Source organism: Malania oleifera, chromosome 13, assembly GCF_029873635.1.
Source record: "Malania oleifera isolate guangnan ecotype guangnan chromosome 13, ASM2987363v1, whole genome shotgun sequence".
Classification (NCBI taxonomy): domain Eukaryota; kingdom Viridiplantae; phylum Streptophyta; class Magnoliopsida; order Santalales; family Ximeniaceae; genus Malania; species Malania oleifera.
In genome coordinates, this window is record NC_080429.1 from 38,427,737 (window position 1) to 38,450,205 (window position 22,469).

Genomic DNA, 22,469 nt, shown 5'->3' on the forward strand with positions numbered 1-22,469 from the left:
TGAATTGTTCCAAGTTGTGAAAGAGTGTTCGGCTCTAAATCCGAGGGTGTAAAATATCACATGCCATGTTTGGCAAGAGTGTCCGAATTTATGTCCGAGGGAGTGAGCCTTACCGACTGATCACCGAAGGGTGTGGATCCACCAGTTGTACCGGTATGATGCCATGGGAGCCTGGAGCTACGCCATGTGTGTGCGTATACCGCACTATACTGGAACTATTTTGTGAAAATATTGGAATTGCATTGAACTGTGTATGTTTTATGTCATGATAACAGTCATATGCCACACACCGATATAACTTGGATCTACCTTACTGAGAAGTGTCTCACCCCTATCGTACGTACATGTTTTTCAAGTTCTTCGAGTAACCAGAACTAGCATCTTTGTGTTGGGAGCGTAGTGGTCGGTGTACTGCGGGAAGTACTTAGGTAAGTACTAGCAAGTTGTTGGGATATTTGGCTAACACCCGGGTTTATGTTTTGTATTATGGAGCTTGGACTCCTTTTGTATAGACTTTGGTATGGTACAAAGTATGTATAGAAAGAACAATTTTCGCTGCCTATTTATCGTATATGTGAATGCATATAGGGTGTACAGGACCCCCACGGGGTCGGACCCTCATTCATTATGGTGTATCATTGGTGTTTTGTATGATATAGGGACAAGTTAGGTTAGTAATTCACCCCTGGGTCCCATTATCGGGTTTGGGGTGTGACAATTACTCTCTTCTACATCTACTTTAGAACTTTATGCTTATTTTGTTGATTGGGTTGGAGATCCTACAGACCATAAGTCCACGACTGGTTTCTATATTTTTTCTTAGTGACTCTCATTTCTTGGAAAAGCAAGAAGCAATCTATAGTTTCTCATTCTTCTATTGAGGCTGAGTATCATGCCATGGCTTCAACTACTGCTGAAATAGTTTGGTTGCGTTGGTTACTTGCTATCATGGGTGTCTTTCTTATTGAATCTCCTATGAATTGTGACAACACCAGTGCTATTTAGATTGCTTATAATTCTATTTTTCATGAACGCACTAAGCATATTGACATTGATTGTCATCTCACACGTCATCATCTTCACCTTGATACCATCTCTCTCCCATTCATTTCCTCTTCCATGCAGTTGGCTAGCTTCTTCACAAAGTCTCACACTATTTGTCATTTCCAGTTTCTACTCGGCAAACTCTCAATGCTTCTTGGTGCGCCATCGTAAGTTTGAGGGGGTACGTTAGATAATATCCTATATACTAATGTAATATTTTAGTTAAAGGACACTTTAGTCTTTGTGTCATTAGTTCAAATTGTGTATATATATATACCTATGCCTTTATGCTTTCTATATATATATATATAGAAAGCATAAAGGCATAGGTGATTGGTTTGGCCTCTTGTGCGGCAACTCTCTCTCTCTCTCTCTTGGCATTAATTCATGAATGTTTTCATGGTATCAGAGCACCATGAATGTTTTCAATTATCAATTTTTTTTTATAGGAGCAGATGATGGGTGACTTTCAATTATATGAGTGCATCCTGAAATTGTTGGGATTGGTGTTATCTCAAGAGGGGGGTAAATTGGAATTTTAAAAACTTTAACCAACTATTTTACCAATTCACAACCAATATCAAAATCAAATTTAAAGCATATACCACAATCACCACAAAATAGATATCAAGATGCACTTGCGGAAATTTAAAGAGAGTAGGGAAAGAGAATCTGACATCGTGATTTACAAGGTTCAGCTATACCCGCCTACGTCCTTTCTTCAAGCAAACCACCTGAGGATTTTCACTATCTTGCTCCTTTAAACCAGGGCAGAGTTGCCACTACAATCCCTCTTTATAGGTGGAGAAGCCTCTCCAAGCGATATACCCTCACTCGGTATGATTCAAACTCGTAATCCCTCTTTATAGGCGAAGATACCTCTCCAAGTGATATACCCCCACTTGGCATGATTCAAAACCCAAACCACAAAGAAGTGAATGGAAATAAATTTGGTGTACAAAGAATGCTCCTTCAAGAGTTAATTAGTACAATGAAAATTCCTTTCTAATGCACTCTCAAATGATTTGAAATATGAAGCTCAAAAGAGTATGGAAATGATTTTCTCAAAATAGACTTTTAAAATATCAAAAGTAAGATAGCTTTGATGTAATAAATGTGAGTGATAAATATGCTCAAAGCTTTCAAGAATACCTAAAAATATTTTCTCTAAAAGTATTTTCAAAACAATAGTAGGAGATCTTTGAAGATGATGTGAAAATGAGTATAAAATATGCTTAAGGATCAAAATATACTCAAGATAGATCAAAGAATTATTTCAAGATGGATTGCAAACCTTCTTCAAGTGTTTAAGCTTGATATATATAGGCAAAACCAAGATATAACCATTATGTGACCGTTGGGCTTTTAAAATATTATTATCTTTGAAAAATATGGCCATTTTCTAACCATTATTAGCAAAAACCAAGAGGTTTCAATCAACTGAACCCAAGGCAATTTTCTAATTTAGTGCGATTCAGTTGACTGACCCAATGATCCAGTTGACTGAATCATAAAATGATGAACTTGGGTCAACTGAACTTGGGGTTTTTGCTACTGACACCCTTCAATGTTTTAAACATAATTTTTCTCAAAAACTCTAAATGGAATTTTCTTGGTATCAAAAGAAAACTAAGAGAACATTCCACAACTTTCATGTTAAACATATTTTAAGATGAGAACTTATTGAGCAAGAAAATCACTCATCAATGCGACAACAGAAACATGAATGGAATTTTCTGCTATGGACAACTTTTAGTATATTAGGCATTACTTTTTTCTAGAAAAATCCAAATGGGACGTTCTTGATATTACAAGAAAGCTAAGAGAAACTCCCACAACTTTTATATTGAACATTTTTTAAGTTGATAACGGACTAATCAAGAAAAATTCTCATCAATGCGGCGGCAAAAACATGAAGGGGATTTTGAAAATCTTGTTTTGGAGTTTTTCATTCCAAAAATGAGTTTTGCACTTGAAATAATTTTTGCACATTTGGTAACATGATTTTCCATGAAATATAGAGTTTCTAGGGTCCAACTAAGGTCATATGAGAGCTTCACATCAAATCAAATGAAATATGCATGCACAATTAAAACTTACAAACATTACAACTGAAAAATATATGTCTTCAAGGTTTGCTCTTCAAATTTCCATAGAATGTGCCAAATGATGTGCTCAATTAAGTGCTTTATGGCTTCCAATTTACATCGACTATTTGTATTTTTTGAAACTTAATCATGTTCATTCACTCAACGCACAAATGAGATGTGATTTATCATTATCAAAATAGGATAGGACTCAAAAAGTCAAAAAGAAAACAAAAAATGTTCGGCTAGACCGAGGACAAAGGCTTGTATGCGGTTCGTGGTAGAGGTGGCTCGCTAATCAGCTTATAAGGCTGCCCCTGCTAATGATGATGGTGTGGATGATGCCACATCCAAATACAATGTCGCAATTGCTGAGTAGGTACCACATAGGAGACGTTGTTCTAGGCCACACCGGAGATGAAGAGAGAATCACACTTAAGGATATGGGGGGACACTAGCCTAGATGCCATAGTTCAAATAGGTATTAATGATTATACAATATAGACGACAGAGGAGTTTGTACTTGCACATACCTCCCCTCACATGCAGAGGCTTCTACTTCGCGCTTGTAGAGACCGTATACCTCCCCCTGGCATGTCGAGACTTCAACTTTGCAATTATAAAGGCCTTAGACCTCTATGAAGATGCATCAAGGTCCATATCGCACATCGAATAGTACACCGTATGTAATAGAACTACCATAGTCCATTCCATAATACCCACCCTTGATCTACCTGAGACGTGAGCGATACCAGCACTTCTTGATTTCATTACCGATCCAATTTGATCTGTTTGGTTAGATACCGGAGAATGATTTTGTTTTGCAGCAGAAGATCCCGGAGACATTCGATGTTAATGAGGATGCACATGGACATGGGCAACGGCGACGTATGGCCCATGTGCCTACAGAGTCGTAACAACCACATGAGCGACCGCTGAGATGGAGGAGACCACGACCTTGTGGGACATGATAGTATTTTTTAAGGCATTATTGTACATTTTTTTGGGACATTATACTATATGTATATATTCCTTTTTCTTACAGTTTGTATGTACTCTTATTCCATACTAATAAAAGTGAAGCACTTGCTTTATTTCTACATTTCAACTTCACTACGTATGCTTGTAAGCATTTAGCAAACCCAACTTTATATTTGGGAATACAACATACAAGATTAGAACATGGCAAAATAACGGGCTGCAGAAGTGCTTGTCATCAAAATATTGAGAAATTTAAATAAAAGAATTTACTAGGAGTCAATACGAATTCAAGCTACTGCTAGGGTGTTCTTTAGAGAATTCAAAGGTATTGGAAAGACTAAAATTTGTATACTCTTGATTATAATCTTTCCAAGAGGACATTAGCAACAAATTATTAATACACTCCAACACTTACCAGATTGACATCAACATTTCATACCCTTCATATATATATAAAATAATATTATAAGACTTGGTGAACAATTGTTTTATTATTTTTTGGTTGTATTAAATTAATCTATCTTTAAAGAAAGCTCATTCCATTAAACTTGACAGTTGTACAAAAGTTGTATTTTTTTAGCAACAACTACAAATTATCACCCCTTTGTTTCATTAAAAATTATTGATTTAGTGCATTTTTCCAAACTTATAAATATAATATACATCTTTTTTCCTAACTTACAAATTGTTGATTTAGTGCACAATAGAGTTTTTATAAACTTAAACACTGTAAATTCCAACCTCTCTCTCTCTCTCTCTCTCTCTCTCAACTTTTTGATATATATTTCATTTAAATTAAAAGTAAGGTAGCTTTTTTTGTAATTATTTAAAAAAAAATAAAACTATTTGCATAGAAAAATAGTATGAAAATTATTTATTATTATTTTTCTATTTCCTATAAGTATTATAAAAGTAAAAAAAATTAACTAATCTTTTGTAATTTCCTTTCAACCCTTTTTATAATATTTTGTAATTTTTCTATTTATTAATAAATCCAAAACAGATAAAGATTGAAACAAAATTAAAACAAAAATTTTAAGGAAAAAAGAAGAAGAAGAAGATGAAAACCTAAATTTGAAGGATGTTGAATTCATGGAAAATGCATAGCCGACTTTTGAAAAGTCATTTTTTCTAAAATCCATGCAAATTTATATTTAAGTAGAATCAACAGGGAATAACCAACTTTTGTTAAACCCACATAATAGCAGCAACCATGTTATGGACCTCTTTCTCTCTCTCTCTCTCTCTCTCTCTCTCTCTCTCTCTCAACTTTCATATATATATATATATATATATAATTAAAAGTAAGGCTCCATTTTTTGCAATTTTTAAAAATTTTAAAACTATTTACACAAAAAATAGTATAAATATTGTTTATTATTATTTTCCTTTTTCCTATAAATATTGTAAACACAAAAAAATAATTCAACTTTTGTAATTTCCTTTCAACCCTTTTTACAATATTCTTTAAATTTATTTATTTATTAATATATATCAACTACGACAAAATTTAAACGCATACGGAAAGTACGTTGCATGCATGGAGGGGCATAACAAACTTTCCAATACTCGGTCCTCTCTCCTCCGGCTCCAATGATCCAAACACACTATTACTCCATTAAATGCATATTTAATATTTTTTTTAATAGAAAACTGACTTTTGGATAGTCAGTTCTCTTTCCTTTGAATCTCCCTGATTTCCATCCACATTTGAACACAGTTTTTTTTTAATATTTTTTAAATTGAGAACTAACTTTTCAAAAATCGGTTATCTCTCGTCCTTGACAATTACCTGCTTGAGATGATATTTGAATTAAAACTTGCTTTTCAAAATTCTGTTTTGCTAAAAACCAACTTTCCAGTAGTTTGTTAGGTTCATTTTTGTAAATATGAGTCCACCTACCCTACAATTGTGTTTATTTCATTTTAAATTAAAAATATTTTTATAAAAAATCTAAAGTACACAACATTTTATTATTTTATGGTTTTGCATATTAAAGGTACTGCATTAGTGGGACCCATTTGGTATACACAACAACAACAACAAACCTTAAATTCTACTAGTTTGGGTCAACTACATGAAATTTTTTCTCTCAATTACCTCATCGAGAATGTTATCCTTTAGGACACTATTAAAAACCATTTGGTATACCTGCCAAAAAATAATAAAATGAGAACAAAAAAAAAGATAACTAGATAAATAAATAAAAAGGAGAAATAGAAAATAAAAATCGAAAACCAACAATTTGTTTAGAATGCCATTTTCTTAAAACTTCTATTTGTTTAAGAAGAAATATAAGCAAATAGCCTAATGTTTAGTAATGATGATTAATTTTCCTAAAAATAATCACCAATTTCCAATTTTCATGTTTTCGTTTTTAACATTTGATTAGAGTATTAAAAATTTGCTAGCATGTAATTATAATAACGCCGGATGACTCAAGTGGTAAACTCAAGTTTTGATTTTTTTTGTTTTTATTTTTGTTAAATATTTGGGAAAGGGGCACTACTACCGATGTCTCCATAAGAACCAACCATTTTACAATATATACAATGACTAAAGGTTAAGAAAATATTTGGTTAAAACAAAATAATTTGGAATATCCACATGCATGTGTAAGCGTGAAACAGGAGCATGTTTTTTTAGTCTTCCATTTGTTTTATAGATTCTTTGAAACACATTAAACAACTTCTAAACAAAGAAGAAGCTACTTGTTGGGCCTCACCTGAGGGCCCATGCTGTCTCCATCAAGCTAGCTGTGAGAGATTTTCACAATTCATTGGGGTGGGCCGTTTCCACGCTGGGCCCTCTCAGCGGCCCGTCTCTCCCCAAAAAAGAGCAGAGAGCACAGAAACGAAAACGGAAACTTCGCAGCTCTCGTCTGCACCACCCTGCTTGCTTATCAGAAGCGAGTGGTAGTCGCCTTCTTCCTTTTTCACCTGTCATTTTCTCCCCAGTAATCCTCACTAGATTTTTTTACACAATTCTCTCTCTCTCTCTGCGTGAGGGGTTTAGGGAACAGTAAATGTGCAATTGTTTTCTGCATTACTGCTGATTTTTTTTTTTTTTTAAATTGCGAGAAGGTTGGCAGTTGAGCTTGTTTAGAAGTGAATCTACTTATATAATTAGAATTCTTTGTGAATTACGAGGTCGTTGTGATTTTTTGGACATTGGAGCTCTGTAGCGTGGGAGTTGTAAGTATAATTGGTTGAATTTTGGAGATCTAGGGTTGCTTTGGTTGAAGATGGGAAGCTCGGAGGAGAGGGTGGTTGCTGTGATCATGGTGGGTGGACCAACTAAAGGTAAGAAATTGTTCAGAATTTTTTGGGAAATTTTCAGAAACGGGTTGATTCTTATTAGAATTTCGATCTTTGAAACGGCAATGAGGCCTTTTTGTTCTCTTTGGATTTGTTCTTTAAATTTAGGGGAAATTTTTTTGTTGATCAATTAATTAGGTCCATTTCCCCCCTTTTTGTTTTCGTTTTGATAATTCTGTAAAATGACTGATTTCTATGTTAAAATAAATGATATATATTTTTCAATCCAATAATGAGATCCTTTTTATATCCTTTTGAGTCTTGGTGATCCTTTTTAAAAATATTTCGATTTTTATTGACCTTTTTGTTTATTTTGCCGAATAGCGAGAACATTTCAAGTTTTACCTGAATCCTGTCGATGATATGTATCATAGGTACACGATTCCGACCGTTGTCTTTGAATATTCCGAAGCCACTTTTTCCTTTGGCAGGTCAGCCGATGGTTCATCATCCAATTTTTGCTTGTAAAAGGGTATATTCTTGCATCCATATAAATCAAATTAAAATTATAGTCGTGGGTGCGTTTAGTTTTTGGGTTATTAATATGCAGAGTAATTGGGATACTGCTTCTTTTCTAGATTCCAAACTTGGTACAGATCTATCTCATTGGGTTCTATGAGGAACGGGAATTTGCATTATATGTATCCTCGATATCCAATGAGCTTAGAGTCCCGGTCAGGTGACTTCTGCTTTTCTTAAAAATTTTGATTTTCTTTGGGTCAAATCCAATATTATTTTAAATATTGGTTTTTACTCTGTATGTCTTTCATGGTGCTCTAGATATTTGAGAGAAGACAAGCCTCATGGTTCTGCTGGTGGGATTTATAATTTCAGTGATCTGATCATGGAAGACAATCCGGTTATCATCTTTCCCTTCTGTTTCTGCAGATCAATATATGCATAACTGTTTTTTCTTATTATTTATTATTTAGTTGTTTTTGTCGATGGGGGGAGCTTCCAAGTTCTAAGATAATTGATATGGACAATTTTTTTGCTTCTGATTTGAGATTAATTATGGAGTATGTTACTTCCGATTTGAATTGAATAATGGATAATGAAAGCTTTGAATTTGTTTTGGTCCTCTTTTAAATTTTTTATTAATGCCTAATATGGTTCTATCACTTGTTTGGCAGTCACATATTTTCTTGCTGAATTGTGACGTTTGCTGCAGTTTTCCACTGCCAGATATGCTTGGTAATTATCTTTTTCTTTCTGAAGATGCACAGTTTTTGAATTTCAACTTTTTTATATTTACTTTTTTACTTTGGTTTAGTTAATAGTAATACTGCAATTCCCATGAATTCCGTGTGTTAGTATGTAGTGAGGCAACTTTAAAGTCGCGTGGTTAATATATGCAGGGTTCTGCTTAGATTACAAAGACCTTAATTGCTGCTCCCTTTTTATTTATTTATTTATTTTGACATTTGTAGAGGCTCACAGAAGATATGGTGGGATGGGAACCATCCTAGTGATCAAGGTTGGTAAAGACATGCACAAGCTGCTACGTGGGAGATTTTCTTCTGATATGATTTTTTTGGTCATATTGGTTTTTTGTTTTCAGAATATCTGAATCCTTTTCTTTATTTCTCTCAAAAGGTTTCTGCAGAGTCGGCAAGCCAGTTTGGGGAATTGGTAGCTGATCCAGTCACCAATGAACTGTTGCATTACACTGAGAAACCTGAAACTTTTGTATGTACGCGATTGGAGATTTAAATCTTCTTCTTTAGCATGCCTTTAGGCATTCAATTTTTTTTTTATTGCTTGCTTTCTTTTGGTTTAATGTTTGTGACATTATGCAGGTAAGTGATAGAATAAACTGTGGTGTTTACATATTTACACCAGATATTTTTACTGCCATCCAAGATGTTTCCACACAGCGAAAAGACAGAGGTTAGTGAAAAGGGTTTCGTCAACAACTTTCAATGTTCATATGTGCTCTAGCCTCTAAGTTAGGCATCTTCTTTAATTCATGGATCATCATCTACTTCTAATCAGTACATAAGCACTGTATAGCTTGATTACTGTTAGGAGTTGTAATTCAGTTTTTAACAATACATTCAAAATTTGGTATTGCTGTCGTAAAAGTTTCTCAACATGTCACATATTTCTGAAATTTAGAATGTTGATCCTTTTGTTTCTCTGTCGTAAAGAAACAGATTATGACAATGCATTTGTTTACATTGCCTTTTTTTTTTTTTTTGTTTCTATTTCTGGTTTTCAATTGTTTTGGCAAAATGCCTAGAATATTTTATTATGCCAAATTAACTTTTATGAATTGATAATTTATTTTGTATGTAATTTTCAATTAAAACAAAAATAAAATATCACCCCAGGTATGAGAGATCATATTTCTGAACATTTATCAATGACATTTTTGTATGACATAGGTTGCATGTAGGCAAACATCTTGCCCCCCCCCCCCCCCCCCCTCCCCCCTGGCGCGGCCTTAAGAAAAAGAAAAAGGAAAGGAAAATGAGAAGAAAAAGAAAAGGAAAATAGAAATTATTCAATGCTGCAAGAACCTCGAAAATATCATATACCTTATTAACAGGGATGCAATTTAATGCTTTCATGTTGATTGATAAAGTTGTATTTTTGCTTTCCACTGATTATCCAAGCTCTTGTTTTTAATTGCAGCAAATCTGAGGCGTGTGTCCAGCTTCGAAGCCCTCCAGTCTGCAACAAGGCATGAACTTATAATTGCTTTATTCTCTTCTGTTCTGGAACTGAATCGAAATCTATTTCCACTTTCCTGTGATATGAGATATAAACATGCATGCATTCTATGCAGAACCTGGGAAACTGTTATGTTATTAATGGACCCCTTTTGATACGTTTTGCTCATTTAAAAAAAATGTATGATGACAGAATGCAAGATAAATGGCTTTAGCACTTCACCTTTGTCTCATTTTTCTACAATCAGCTACATAATCAGTAGTTTGACAGTGTGCAAATCTGAGGCCTGTGGAAGCATGCCTATTGGTCCTGTAAAAGGAAAAAAAGGGTAATGTCAACAGGTCTGAAGATTCTTTATATAGATAACCAGTTTGCTAATTTATATCAATTCTCAAGTTGGTAATATAGTGTAGAAGTCTGGTCAGTTGGTGATGAAGAGACTTGGAAATACAAGTAGATGCGTGACTGGGCTATGAGAAGTGGTCCCTATTACTGTTCATCACTGACTGACCATATTTTGATTCTACATTCCCACTACATGGGGTTAGCCGCATGAACCCTGTTCCATTATTCTACAGAGTCTACCCGCAATATGCTCTGGCAGATGGAGGGCTGTCAAATCCTTATCTTCTACTCACTAATTTATTATGGGTCTATCCCTCCCCCTCTTATTACGACTAACATTAGCTAGCTCACTTTTGCATTAGTACGCCATTTGGCCTATGTTGGATGTGCCCAAACTATCTTAACCACCCTTCCCTTGTCTTCTTTTCTAAAGATGTGATGACTTACTCCTAACTTACTGTGAACGCGTTCCATTCGTTAATTTATCATTTAGAGTTATACCAATGATCCACCTTAACATTCTCATTTTGTTAACTTTTACTGATATTGTTGCTTAGCTGCCCAACATTCTAATCCATGTAGCATAGCTAGTTTATAGACATTATAGGACTTCTTGTTCATTTTAAGGGAATTCTACGATCACACAACACGCATGAAACACTTATTCATTTTAGCTATCTTGCTTTAACTTTATGTATTATATCTTCTTCAATTTCTCTCTCGACCTACATAATAGATCCTAGGTATCGATTATTAGTGTTGAGTCATGACCATCACGTTTAATCCTTTCTTTGGTATTCCATCTAACCTGGCTAAAATTACATTTCATATATTCTATATTTTTTCTACTTGTCTTAGAACCAATAGATTCTAAAAGGGTTCTTTCCATAATTCTAACTTAGATTCTACCTCTAGTTTCATCAATCAAAACTATATCTAAAAATATCACACTTTGGGACCCCATTTTGGAATTCAAAGTATGTTCCTCAATTATTTACTGAAAAAGGGTAAGGACTCGAAGCAAACTTGTGCACCTAGTGATTAGGGACTCTCCACCCATAACACTAGTCTTCACTCTATCATACATATCTTGATGAAATCTATATATGTACTACATGCTCTTTTTTTTAAAGTTAAATATTTACAATATCTCCCTGTAAATATGAATGGTAACTGCTAATTTAAAATGTTACTCTAGACAAGAATACTAATGGCTCTTTAAAATTCCCTTAAATATATGTTCCTATTACATAATAATCTATTATATGACCACTATTTATGGTGTTTATTGTGTCATGGGTCTATTATGATTACTTTCAATGACTATTGCATATTTCAATTCTTAATTATGATGGACTTTATCTCATTTACAAAACTTCTCAATTTTTTCTTCATGGACTCCATATGATGAAGGAAAAGGTCCAGTCAAACAAAGAGAAAATTAATTGTTAAAATAAGTCCATGGACCAGCATGTATATAGAGACTCAGGCAAAATGAGAGAAGAAAAAAATAATCATGGTTCAAGTAATTGTTGATTCATGCTTGAAGTTTGAAGATACTATACATTAATAAATGTTTTATCCTATTTTTTAGAAGATAGGGATATTTTTATCCAAAAGGGATTTTCACTATTGAAACTTATATTTCTTTTTTGCTTTCATTCTTTTTTTGGAAATTTTCTTTTATTTTATTTTTAGGGAAATGTCTTAGGATGGAAATTTATTTACTAGTAGATATGGGATTATTTATATGCAAGCACTAGTAGTATTTATGTGATTGGATTGTAATCAAACATTCACTCTTGGAGGAGTTGAAGGGTTTTATCCCTTTTGGTGTGAGGCAGTCATGCATCATCAAGCTGAGTATTTGGAATGAAAGTACTCAAGATTGTCAACTTACTGAATATTTGAACTTCATATTTACTCAGCTTCCCAACTTGCTTCATTGAATAATACTGAATATGCAGATCTTAGATAACACTTATATTCTCATTGATTGCAATGATAAAAATATGGCATGTTTTCTGCTCTGGGGAATTACTTAAAACATCCATGGTCGAAACACAGAATTTGATATAAGTAATCCTGAAGAAACATATTATGCCCCTTTTGAAAAATATCATCGAATCAACCCTTACATAATACCCTATGTCATATCAAATAATATCTCGTGGAAAAAAAATTATCTATTGTTCAACTCTTGAAAACTCTCTAACTACTTTCAACTTCTTGTCCTGACATGAGTTGGCTTAACAGGAGTCTGTCTTCAGATTTTGTGAGACTGGATCAAGACATTCTATCACCTCTTGCAGGGAAGAAACAGTTGTATACATATGAGACTATGGACTTCTGGGAACAGATTAAGACTCCTGGGTATGCCAAACTTTCAAGTGCCATATGGATATTTCCTTTCCCCATTATTTGAGACCATTACATGACTTTTTAATGAAAAACTTGCAGAATGTCTTTGAAATGTTCTGGCTTGTATCTTTCTCAATTTCGTTTCACCTCCCCTCACCTTTTGGCAAGCGGGGATGGTACAAAGAGTGCTACTATCATTGGTGATGTTTATATTCATCCATCTGCAAAAGTACATCCAACTGCTAAGGTAATTCATTTCTTGACTTTTGGAGGTCATTGATTTATGCAACATTCCTGGAATGATGGTTATAAAGCTATGCTGCTGCTTGGGACCTAGCATATGCATGCAGAATGAAGTAATTTGTTGTTTTATTATTTTCATTTGTTTTCGTGATTTCTTATATGTGGTTTGAATTTCCATTTATCTGGTCACTTCAAGTGGACCTTTAAGTGATATGATAATGATTATCTTCTTTACTAGTATGGATATTATGTTAGCAATTACAGAAGTACACTCCTGATGGTAAAAGAAAATAAATATGACGGGCATGCATGTTATGGTTAGAAGCAATTAGAAGTTTATATCTAGTGTCATACCCCAAGCAGCACCCCCTCTCCCCCTCCCAAAAAAAAATATTTCCCTGAATAGTTGGACATTTGTAGTTAGTTGCACACGTCAAGACATCGTTCCTTTTTTCTTTTTTTTTTTTACCTTAGCTTGTATTCCTTTTTTACTTCAATCTATTAAACAACTTTGATTTTTTTGCATTGGAACAGATTGGTCCCAACGTCTCAATTTCTGCGAATGCTCGTATAGGAGCAGGTGCAAGGCTCATCAGTTGTATTATCCTTGATGATGTTGAAATCCAGGTACAGAAACTCATTAAACTATATGAAGTGCTGAGCAACTTTTCCTTAAGGTTGACATCTTTATACTTGTTCGTAGGAAAACGGGGTTGTTATTCACGCAATTGTTGGGTGGAAGTCTTCTATTGGGAGATGGTCCCGAGTTCAGGCAAGTTGAGAAATTTAGGAACCCAGTTTCATGTTTTGACAAAACAAAATGCCTAGCACCACAGCTGTCCCAGATATTTCATTGAAGATTGTATCATTGAAGATTGTATCATTGGGTTTTCCTGTTTTTATGGTTCATTATCTGAAATTTTTATATTTAAATATCCGTTTGGATTCCTGCCTTCAAATTTCAATTTCACTTTTCTGGGTGCTCTTTATGGGAATTGATTTTAGAGCATGGTTGGACTGATTTCAGGCTGGAGGAGATCACCATGCCAAACTCGGGGTTACAATCCTTGGTATTTTTTTGTGCATGTTACCTCCTCCATCGTTTGTTTTAACACAGAAGAAATATACATAATGCGTATGGCATCTCTGTTGCAGGGGAAGCTGTGACTGTTGAGGATGAAGTTGTGGTGATCAACAGCATTGTCCTCCCAAACAAGACACTCAATGTCAGTGTTCAAGAAGAAATAATTCTCTAAGAATGCAAGACCCATACGCGACCTCTCTCTCTCTCTCTCTCTCTCACATGTGCGATATATCTGGTTGTGCCATCTAAAATAAACAATATTTTTGCCTTGCTGTCTTTTTGTAACTTGATTTTTCTCATTAAAAATAAATGATTTATTTTCCATTGATGGTTTCATGAACACGGGAGAGCATTTTCCTTACTACATACATTTCGAGGGAATAAATGATTAAACAAACACAACTTTTTTGTTTTGGCACAAGAGCCCTTTATTTATTATAAAGCCAAAAACTAGCATCAGAGGAATGGTTAAACTGCAACCAAAAATGCACAATATACAGAAACCAATAATTCGAAATGCAGTCATTTGCTGTGGCAACACATTAGAAAATGGGAAAGCTTCTCACCTGTGCAAATAATTGCCTCATGGGCTTACTAAGAATGCAAAAGATTAAAATAAAATAAAATAAGGATCCACATGGTGATCAATATCAGGAATGGATACGACAGGAAGCATTGGATAAACTTCTCTTGGGTCTCTTGCCAGAGTCCCGACCATGATTTCCATCTTTCCACGCAGTGAACAAAGAGACCTTTCAAATCTCAAAGCTGCGAGTACAGTATTTCCAGCAAAACAACACTGCAAATGATTCCATTATGTTAGAAATTAGAAGGCATATCACTTAGACGAGCATTACTCAAGTCAAATAATGAGATGACAAAGCATTCACAAAATTCACGCACTTAAAACCCAGAGAACAGAAGCTTTTTCAATAAATCAATAACCTCCTGCTAATTTAATACAGCAATCTAAAAATTAAAAGCTAATTCTCTGACCCAAAAAACAAATATCACTTAGCCAACGTACTTCTTTCACGTGAACCCACGTGAAAATGTTTCGTCTTTATCATCATCTGAAACCAGACGTACATATTATATATATATATATATATATATATATATATATATTAAGAGCGGGAGAGAGAGAGAGAGAGAGAGAGAGAGAGAGAGAGAGAAACTGTTCAAACCTTATTTAAGCTACATTCAAATAGTTGTCCACTTACCATCTTCGGAATTTCTCCCTCAACCTGTCTTCCGGTCTTATCAAAACTGGGGAAAAAACAAACAAAAAAACAAGGTCAATGCTTAAGCTTCACAACAACATTTTAAGCCTAAAATTTCACGCACTGAAAATATGAACCACCTCCTCGGGAGCCTCGGGGCAAACTGCAAAAAGTGATGCGATTCCCCGTGGTTTATAAACCAGTCTGAACAAACTGATTTCATAACCTGAAATGACAAGGAAGACGACCACATTTACTCTGCAATCTCATAATCTCTTTTGCAAAATCTTGATTACCAGTCAGCAAGAGTCCATCTAGAACCCTGATGAATGTTAATTTTCGAGGAAGAAACCCTCTATCAACCATTTCTATCAACAACTTCCCTGCCACCAACAAATCATCTGATTTCTTCCTCACAAACATAGCACTAATCAAAATATTGTACGTATCCAAATTTGGCAAGCAATTCCCTCTACCCATCTTCTCAAAGATCTCCAAACCCTTCTCGATCTGTCCAGCATCACAAAAGTAACGAATCACAACATTGTATGTCTGAACATTTGGCTCACATTCATCATCTTTCATTCTTTGCATAAACCCTACTGCCCTATCCATCTCACCCACATGACACAATCCTCTAATCACCACATTATACGTTGTTGAATTCGGAGCATACCCTTTCCCAACCATCTCCTCAAAAACTGAAATAGCATTTTCTACAGTGTCTTTCTTGCACAAAACCTGAATCAAAGCATTATAAGTTGCAATCGACGGAAGAACACCCTCCCCAATCATCTTGTTAAAAACCCTCTGGGCTTTTTTAACCTCACCTGCAACACCAAACCCATGAACCACTGTAGTATATGTGATTACATCAGGCTCACAGTTCCTCTTCTTCATTTGCAAAAAGAATTCCCAAGCTTCATTAATTTGACCTGCTCGGAAGAACCCTTTTAACATTATATTGTATGTTGTTAGCGTTGGACTCAAACCTCTCTGCACCATCTCCTTCAAAACCTCTAATGCCTTCGGGGTCTGCTTGACCAAACACCACCCATTTGCAATTATATTATAACTAACAGTATCGGCTCTAAACCTCCTCCTAAACACCTTAAACAAGTTATCGGCCATCTCAACTCGCCTCGATTTACACAGCACATCTAGTACTGTATTGAAGGAATTCAAATTCTGAAGACAACCATGTTTATGCATTGACAAGAATAGATTAATGGCTCTATCAGCTTTACCGGCAGCAACAAACCTTTCCGCAATAATTGCGAAAGTTTTGGGAGATGGGCCAAGCCGGCGAGCATGCATTCGGTGGAGAAGTGCCCAAAGGGTCTTATAGTCACGCATACGGCCTGCAATGTCAATGGCATGATCAAAGGCAGAGGAGGAGTGTGCATAAGTGGGGTGGTGGTCAAGGAGTTTGAAGAATTGGAGGGCTTTAGGCCCATGGTTCCAAAGGCGTTTGAGGACTTTGTTGACTAACTCGGGTGTCCAGTGGATCACGCAGTTTTCTAGGGTTTCAAATAGCTTTTGTGGGTCAGCTTGGAGGATGAGATTGGCAATGGTAGCATCTTCTTGTGGCAGTGGCAGGGGTGGTGATGTGCTGCTTGTCAGCTTGTGAGATGTGTGCTTTAGGAAGAAGAAGCTGGTGCTTTGTTGCAGAGGTTGCCTTCTAACTGGAAGAGAGAACATTTCTTCATTTGCAGTGTTTTAGACTGTTTTGACTGGCAGAAAATCACCTCTACACGGAAAAAGTTATCTGCAGAAAATGTATTCCTGGAAAATTATCAATTTTATGTTGTCAAGAAATTGTTGGCCATAACTAAATGCCCGATGACATCCCAAAAAAGTAGAATGATACAATAAAATAAAAGATTACAACATCAAAGAAATGACTCAAGGAAACAATTAGGACAACACCACCAAATCATTCGAAAGATCTGTCACTAGAGCATTAGACAAAAATAAGTGGATAATCTATCTATATTCCATATTAAAGTTGTAAACATAGCAGCTTATTTTCAGAGAAAAAAACATAGAAATAACCACACTTGGCCCATTAAATATTTAAATTGTTCTGTTTACTATCATATTCCTTCATTTGGTCAACTTAGTTTGGTTGTTTCTATGTTTTTTTCTCTGAAAATAAGTTGCTATGTCTACAACTTTAATATGGAATATAGATACAACTTTAATCATAGAAAAAAAACATAGAAACAACCACACTTGGCCCATTATGCGCTTTTGGCAAAAACGATTTGATGCGGTTTATGCTATATGATGATGATATTTGAGATCTCCTCAGATAGAGGAATTCCAACTTTATTCAATGGAAAAACTCAGGCACTAATTACTTCAAATGTGCTTTTGGCAAAAAACAGACATATTTGAAGTAATTAGTGGCTGAGTTTTTCCATCAAATAAAGTTGGAATTCCTCTATCTGAGGAGATCTCAAATATCATCATATAGCATAAACTGCATCAAATTTTTGATCTCAAATCCCATAAGCAAGAAATAAGAAGAGGGGAGGGACAGTGGGGAAGTTCTTAATAGGATGTAGAATAACTGTCCTGGTCAAGAGAAGCTCAGAAGGGAAATCTGTTGATGAACTGGAGACTGACTGACTATGACCAATTTTCTATTGAAGTTTCACTGAGTGAAAATTCCAAATGCTAAAAAGTGAAGGAGAGGGGGAACATCTTCTAAGAAGAATGTGGTCTTCGGTAAAACCAGCTAACATTCAACCAGGAATCTATCATGAAACCATGATTTAAATTACATGAGTCGCCCACATACTCTCTTCAGTCTATGTCTCAAATAGATGAAAAAACTAAAGGCCGCAATGGAGGGAAAAAAGTTATTCTATCAAATGAACCTCATTGATTCAATGGATCATCAAAACTATATAAAACTAGAAGCAGAAAACGAAGGTTTTAAATACCTCACACAATATAAAGTTGATAAATCATAAATATTACACGGGCTTCCATGCCTTTTCTTGAAAATTTTGTCTGTTTTGATGATACTTTTCCAAGAGGGAATTCATAGATTAGCTATTCCATCTTGATTTTAATTTTGAAGAAAATGAGACAGCAGAAATAAAGGGCAAGATTGAGCTTATAAGCCTGTGGGCTATGCAGTTGAGCGGTGGGATGGAAAAACAATACTACCAAAGGCAGCAAGACCCAAACCTGCTTTTGGTTTAAAAGAACAAGTTTGTTAATATCAAAGTTTTCCCCAGACAATTAGATCTTCTTCCATTTCAAAAAATAAAAGAATTCTTATTTTTAGCAATATAAGCTTCAAATATAACAACAGCCTATCAAAGATAAAATAGACATTATTGTTGTTATGGAATACCTGTGATCACATTAAAGAGGAAAACTACAAATGAACCTGAAATTATTGTTGGCATGGATTATAATGTGGAAATGATTGTTTCATTAACAATGGATGGCTGATCACATGATGTGATCCTTGAAGGGCAAGCATATGTAATGGAAAAGAGTGTTCTTCAAGAACTAGAAGAGACCAAGGAGCGTGCTGCAGAGTTTGATGTAAAAATTAGGAATTCAATTCAACATAAGAGCCTTTTAGAGGATGAAATTGTTGAGTCTTGTGATAAGCCTGTCAGCATGGTTCCCATAACTTATTTCAGCTTCTAAAGCGTGACAATTCTCTGCTTGTCAATGTCATTGTGATTGGTATTCTTGATGATAATTTCAATAATCTGTTGCTCATATTTATTTATTTACAAATCAACTGAAAATTGGCAATATGAAATTGTGAGTTGAATGGTCTATTTTCCCCATCCTGATGCACCATTGTAATACTTGAGGCTGAGTTTTCTCTATTGAGGGTAATTTGATGGCAGCTGGTGAATAATTCTAGGAGATCATAAAATGTTTGAAAATTTAAAATTAGGATTTTGCTTTAAATCAGTAAATCTAAATATTTTAGAATTTTTAGTTAATTTAGAGTTATTAAGGGTATTTTGTTCTTTAGAGGTTGCTTCACTATTATTTGTTTTAATTTTGATGACAGTTGTATAAGTACTTTGTTTGTGCATTCATATGTTGTAGTGCAGTAATGAATTGAACTTAGATTTCCTCTCTCTCTCTCTCTCTCATGTTTGTTTCTAATTCTTCTTCATCAACTTCTTCCTTCTTCTCCTCCTCTCACTATCCTCTCCTCTCCACTCTTTTAACACTCTAATCTCTTCTACTTGTTCTTTCTTCTCTATTTCCTTGCTATCCAGCATCAATATGTTATACATCAGACCATTGTCCGCAACTACAGAAAATGTGTTTTAAATGAAGTATCAAGCAATTATTGTTTGTTCAAGTAACTACACATTAGCGATGGGCACCTTGTTACTGCCATCTTGTGTATTTAGGTTTAATGAACACATAATCACACCCTAGAAATTTATAGGATGAACAAAATTTGAATGCTAATAAATTATTAAATTTTTTTTTTTTTAAAAGAAGTCTCCCAAACAAAATATTCCTATCATACTTGAAAACTTACGGGGAAAAACTAAAAAGAACAATATTTAACTAGCACTCAAGTCCAAAACCTTAAAAAAGGGACCTATACACACCATCAATTACGAAGTCTAACAAGCAAAAAAACAACAAAAGTTTCAAACACCTAAAAGAGGAGGAGCAATGAGTATGGAAGATAATCACCCCTTTGCATTTTTTGCTCTATGTTTGTTGCATTACTTTTATTTGATCTCTCACATGACACAAAATAACACCATAATGCAGATCACTACAGTTCACTTTCACACTCCCATTCAACGAACACGAGTTAGATTCAAATTTATATACACAGGTAAAATTTTCAAGCAGTTGAGAAATTGCAAAAAAGAAAAAGAAAAACAGGGAATAGTGGAAACGATCAAGGCGAACAAGTGAACAAAGCTTCTCGATTACCAGCATCCAGCATGGATGCCGGCCAGACCTACCACTCGTTCTCGTCTTTGCACGTTACTCTGCCTTCACATCCCATATCCCCATGTTTGCCTCAAATCAAATTTACTTATTGGGCTTACTCTGAGCCTAAACTGAACCCATCGTTTAACAAAATTTCCCGTTTGTTTTATAGTTAAAACCCAATACAATTTATGATTTTGAGAAAACAATTCATAGAAGCTAGTTCGTTTAATTGCTGGGTGCATGTGCAGAAAACGGCATAAGATCAAACATTCACCTGATGACGAAATTATCGAGCATAGTTCTACGTGAAAACGAGATTATGGAAAGGATATGAAATTCTCAATTTCTTTTCTTCTCCGGCTGCATCCGGATGTGCAGGGGGGTCATCAATAAATCAGAAGGATGATGTGACGTCGCAAAAATTAAGGTATTTGGTGGAGGAGGTACCGTGAAACAAAGAGATGGACATGGAAGAGGTCGCCGACGGAGGTGAAAGCCGCGGAAGACTGAAGAGAAGCAGGAGAGCCGGGAGACTGCGGACGAGATTACGCCTAGTGGCCTCGATCATCAGGCAGGATGCGTAGGGCTAGGAGAAAAAAGCACCGCCATCAACGCCAGATGAGAAGGAGACATGCCACCGCTACCAGAGTTCGCTGCAGAGGAGAGACCGAAAGCCCAGTACAAATGAGGAGGTCCAGAAAGAGCAAGTAGCTAGGGATTAGTGTACTTGCTGGGCAAAGCCGCAAACGATTAGGATTTTGTTAGGAAAAGAAAAAACAAAAGAAAATATTTTTAAAATAAAAAAAAAATATATTTTAATAAAAAAAAAATTGAGAGAAAAATATGAAAGAATTTGTTTTTTCAATGTTTGCTCAAATTGAGAGAGAAAATAAAAAATATATATATCATATTAATGAATAAAATTTTGATTTTAAACATTATTAACATTTGATTTTTCTTATTTTTTAATAGTATTATAGTTAAATTTTATTTTTATAAATATTTAATATAGAGACAAAATACAATGAAAAATAAATTTTATTCATAATTTTTTTTTCTTTTCTCAAACAAAATACTTGATCCAACCACACAAAATGTTAATGACATGCAAAATCAAAATTCTGTTCATTCATTTTATATATATTTGCTATTTTCCTTTAAAAGTTCCTTACCAATCAAATTTGAAAAAGTAGATTCATTAATATTTCTCCTTCCTTCTCTTAATATTTTTCAAGTTAGCTATAAGCGGGGCCCTATGGTTCATTTGGATCAATTATTTTGTTAGAAGAAAAGAGAGGAAAGTAAGATTTTCCATTATATTTTCGCTTCACATCAAATATTATTAAATGAAAATTGGTTTGAATATGATTGAAATTGAGAAGGATCAAATATTTAAATTAGGTTTTTAGCCACTAAACTGAATTGCTGTGTTGAACAAGCTCAACCTCACCTACAACTTAGATTTAGGCAAGTGGATGTTCTATGCAGGTCGAAGGATGCACCTGAGTCACCAACATCAGCAACAAAAAGGTTGCAAGGCTCACTGCAAGAGGAAGAGAGGCCAGGCCAAGTCATGGCTGAAAGATGTAGCAAGAATTAGACCTTGAAGATCGACCATTATGGATTTGTCATTCTCACTAGTAACATGCAGGCAAGACAATTTGTACTGATACTCAAAATGACGTCATTCCCAAGTTTTGCCCTTCGACATAATAACAGTTGGGATGAATTCTTATTATAGGGAAAGAGTCCATCCATTAGGAAGAACCCATTACCAAAAGCCACACTTAGAAGATCTTTATTACCTATACCCTATCCATGGGGGTATACGGTCCCAAACTTCAACTTAAAAAAAAAAATCCACGATCTAGCACATAGCCTAGTACTTGGTGCAGTGTGTCGAATGGTTGGATCAAAGGACAATATGAGATTATGATTATTTCCTACATCGCTTAATGTGTCCATTTCACTCGGTACATGAACTTGCCCCCAAGATCAATCGCAACTTATAGGGAGATAGAAGACATATTCCACAAGAATCTTTCAAGTTAAATTTGAAGTTAGATTAGGCAACCTCACCTAAGTAGAAAAACAAGGAGGTAATACTCCACCTCAAGTTGGAGTGGATACTAATGACACTCAACTTGTTCAGTA

The 22,469-nt window shown here is 34.9% G+C and overlaps 2 protein-coding genes across 12 annotated transcripts; one reads left to right on the top strand and one right to left on the bottom strand.

The window, feature by feature from the left end:
- Positions 1 to 6,895: 6,895 nt before the first annotated feature.
- LOC131145608 (uncharacterized) lies at positions 6,896 to 14,463 on the top strand. 2 transcript variants are annotated; one of them, XM_058094781.1, is made up of 15 exons: positions 6,896 to 7,415; positions 7,805 to 7,902; positions 8,009 to 8,109; positions 8,211 to 8,289; positions 8,564 to 8,624; positions 8,861 to 8,907; positions 9,027 to 9,119; positions 9,230 to 9,320; positions 10,068 to 10,116; positions 12,708 to 12,824; positions 12,912 to 13,059; positions 13,590 to 13,682; positions 13,759 to 13,827; positions 14,083 to 14,125; positions 14,211 to 14,463. In XM_058094781.1, the coding sequence occupies exons 1-15, from the start codon at positions 7,358 to 7,360 to the stop codon at positions 14,309 to 14,311; spliced, it is 1,248 nt and encodes a 415-aa protein (XP_057950764.1). In that variant the 5' UTR covers positions 6,896 to 7,357; the 3' UTR covers positions 14,312 to 14,463. The 2 variants fall into 2 exon arrangements, with proteins under 2 accessions (XP_057950764.1, XP_057950765.1); XM_058094782.1 differs by lacking the exon at positions 13,759 to 13,827 and having other exon boundaries at positions 6,941 to 7,415; positions 13,590 to 13,709; positions 14,061 to 14,125.
- A 64-nt stretch (positions 14,464 to 14,527) lies between these two features.
- LOC131145606 (pentatricopeptide repeat-containing protein At1g74900, mitochondrial) lies at positions 14,528 to 21,062 on the bottom strand. 10 transcript variants are annotated; one of them, XR_009134180.1, is made up of 4 exons: positions 20,590 to 21,051; positions 15,503 to 17,147; positions 15,327 to 15,408; positions 14,528 to 14,938 (listed from the first exon to the last, which is right to left on the bottom strand). XR_009134180.1 is itself a non-coding variant. In XM_058094780.1 (2 exons), exon 2 carries the CDS (start codon positions 17,061 to 17,063, stop codon positions 15,582 to 15,584), a length of 1,482 nt encoding a protein of 493 aa, XP_057950763.1. In that variant the 5' UTR covers positions 17,064 to 17,130; positions 20,763 to 21,041; the 3' UTR covers positions 14,598 to 15,581. The 10 variants fall into 10 exon arrangements, 2 of the variants coding, with proteins under 2 accessions (XP_057950763.1, XP_057950762.1); XR_009134179.1 differs by having other exon boundaries at positions 14,598 to 14,938; positions 15,363 to 15,408; positions 20,590 to 21,062; XR_009134176.1 differs by having other exon boundaries at positions 14,598 to 14,938; positions 15,363 to 15,408; positions 15,503 to 17,130; positions 20,763 to 21,047.
- Between the last annotated feature and the right edge of the window lie 1,407 nt (positions 21,063 to 22,469).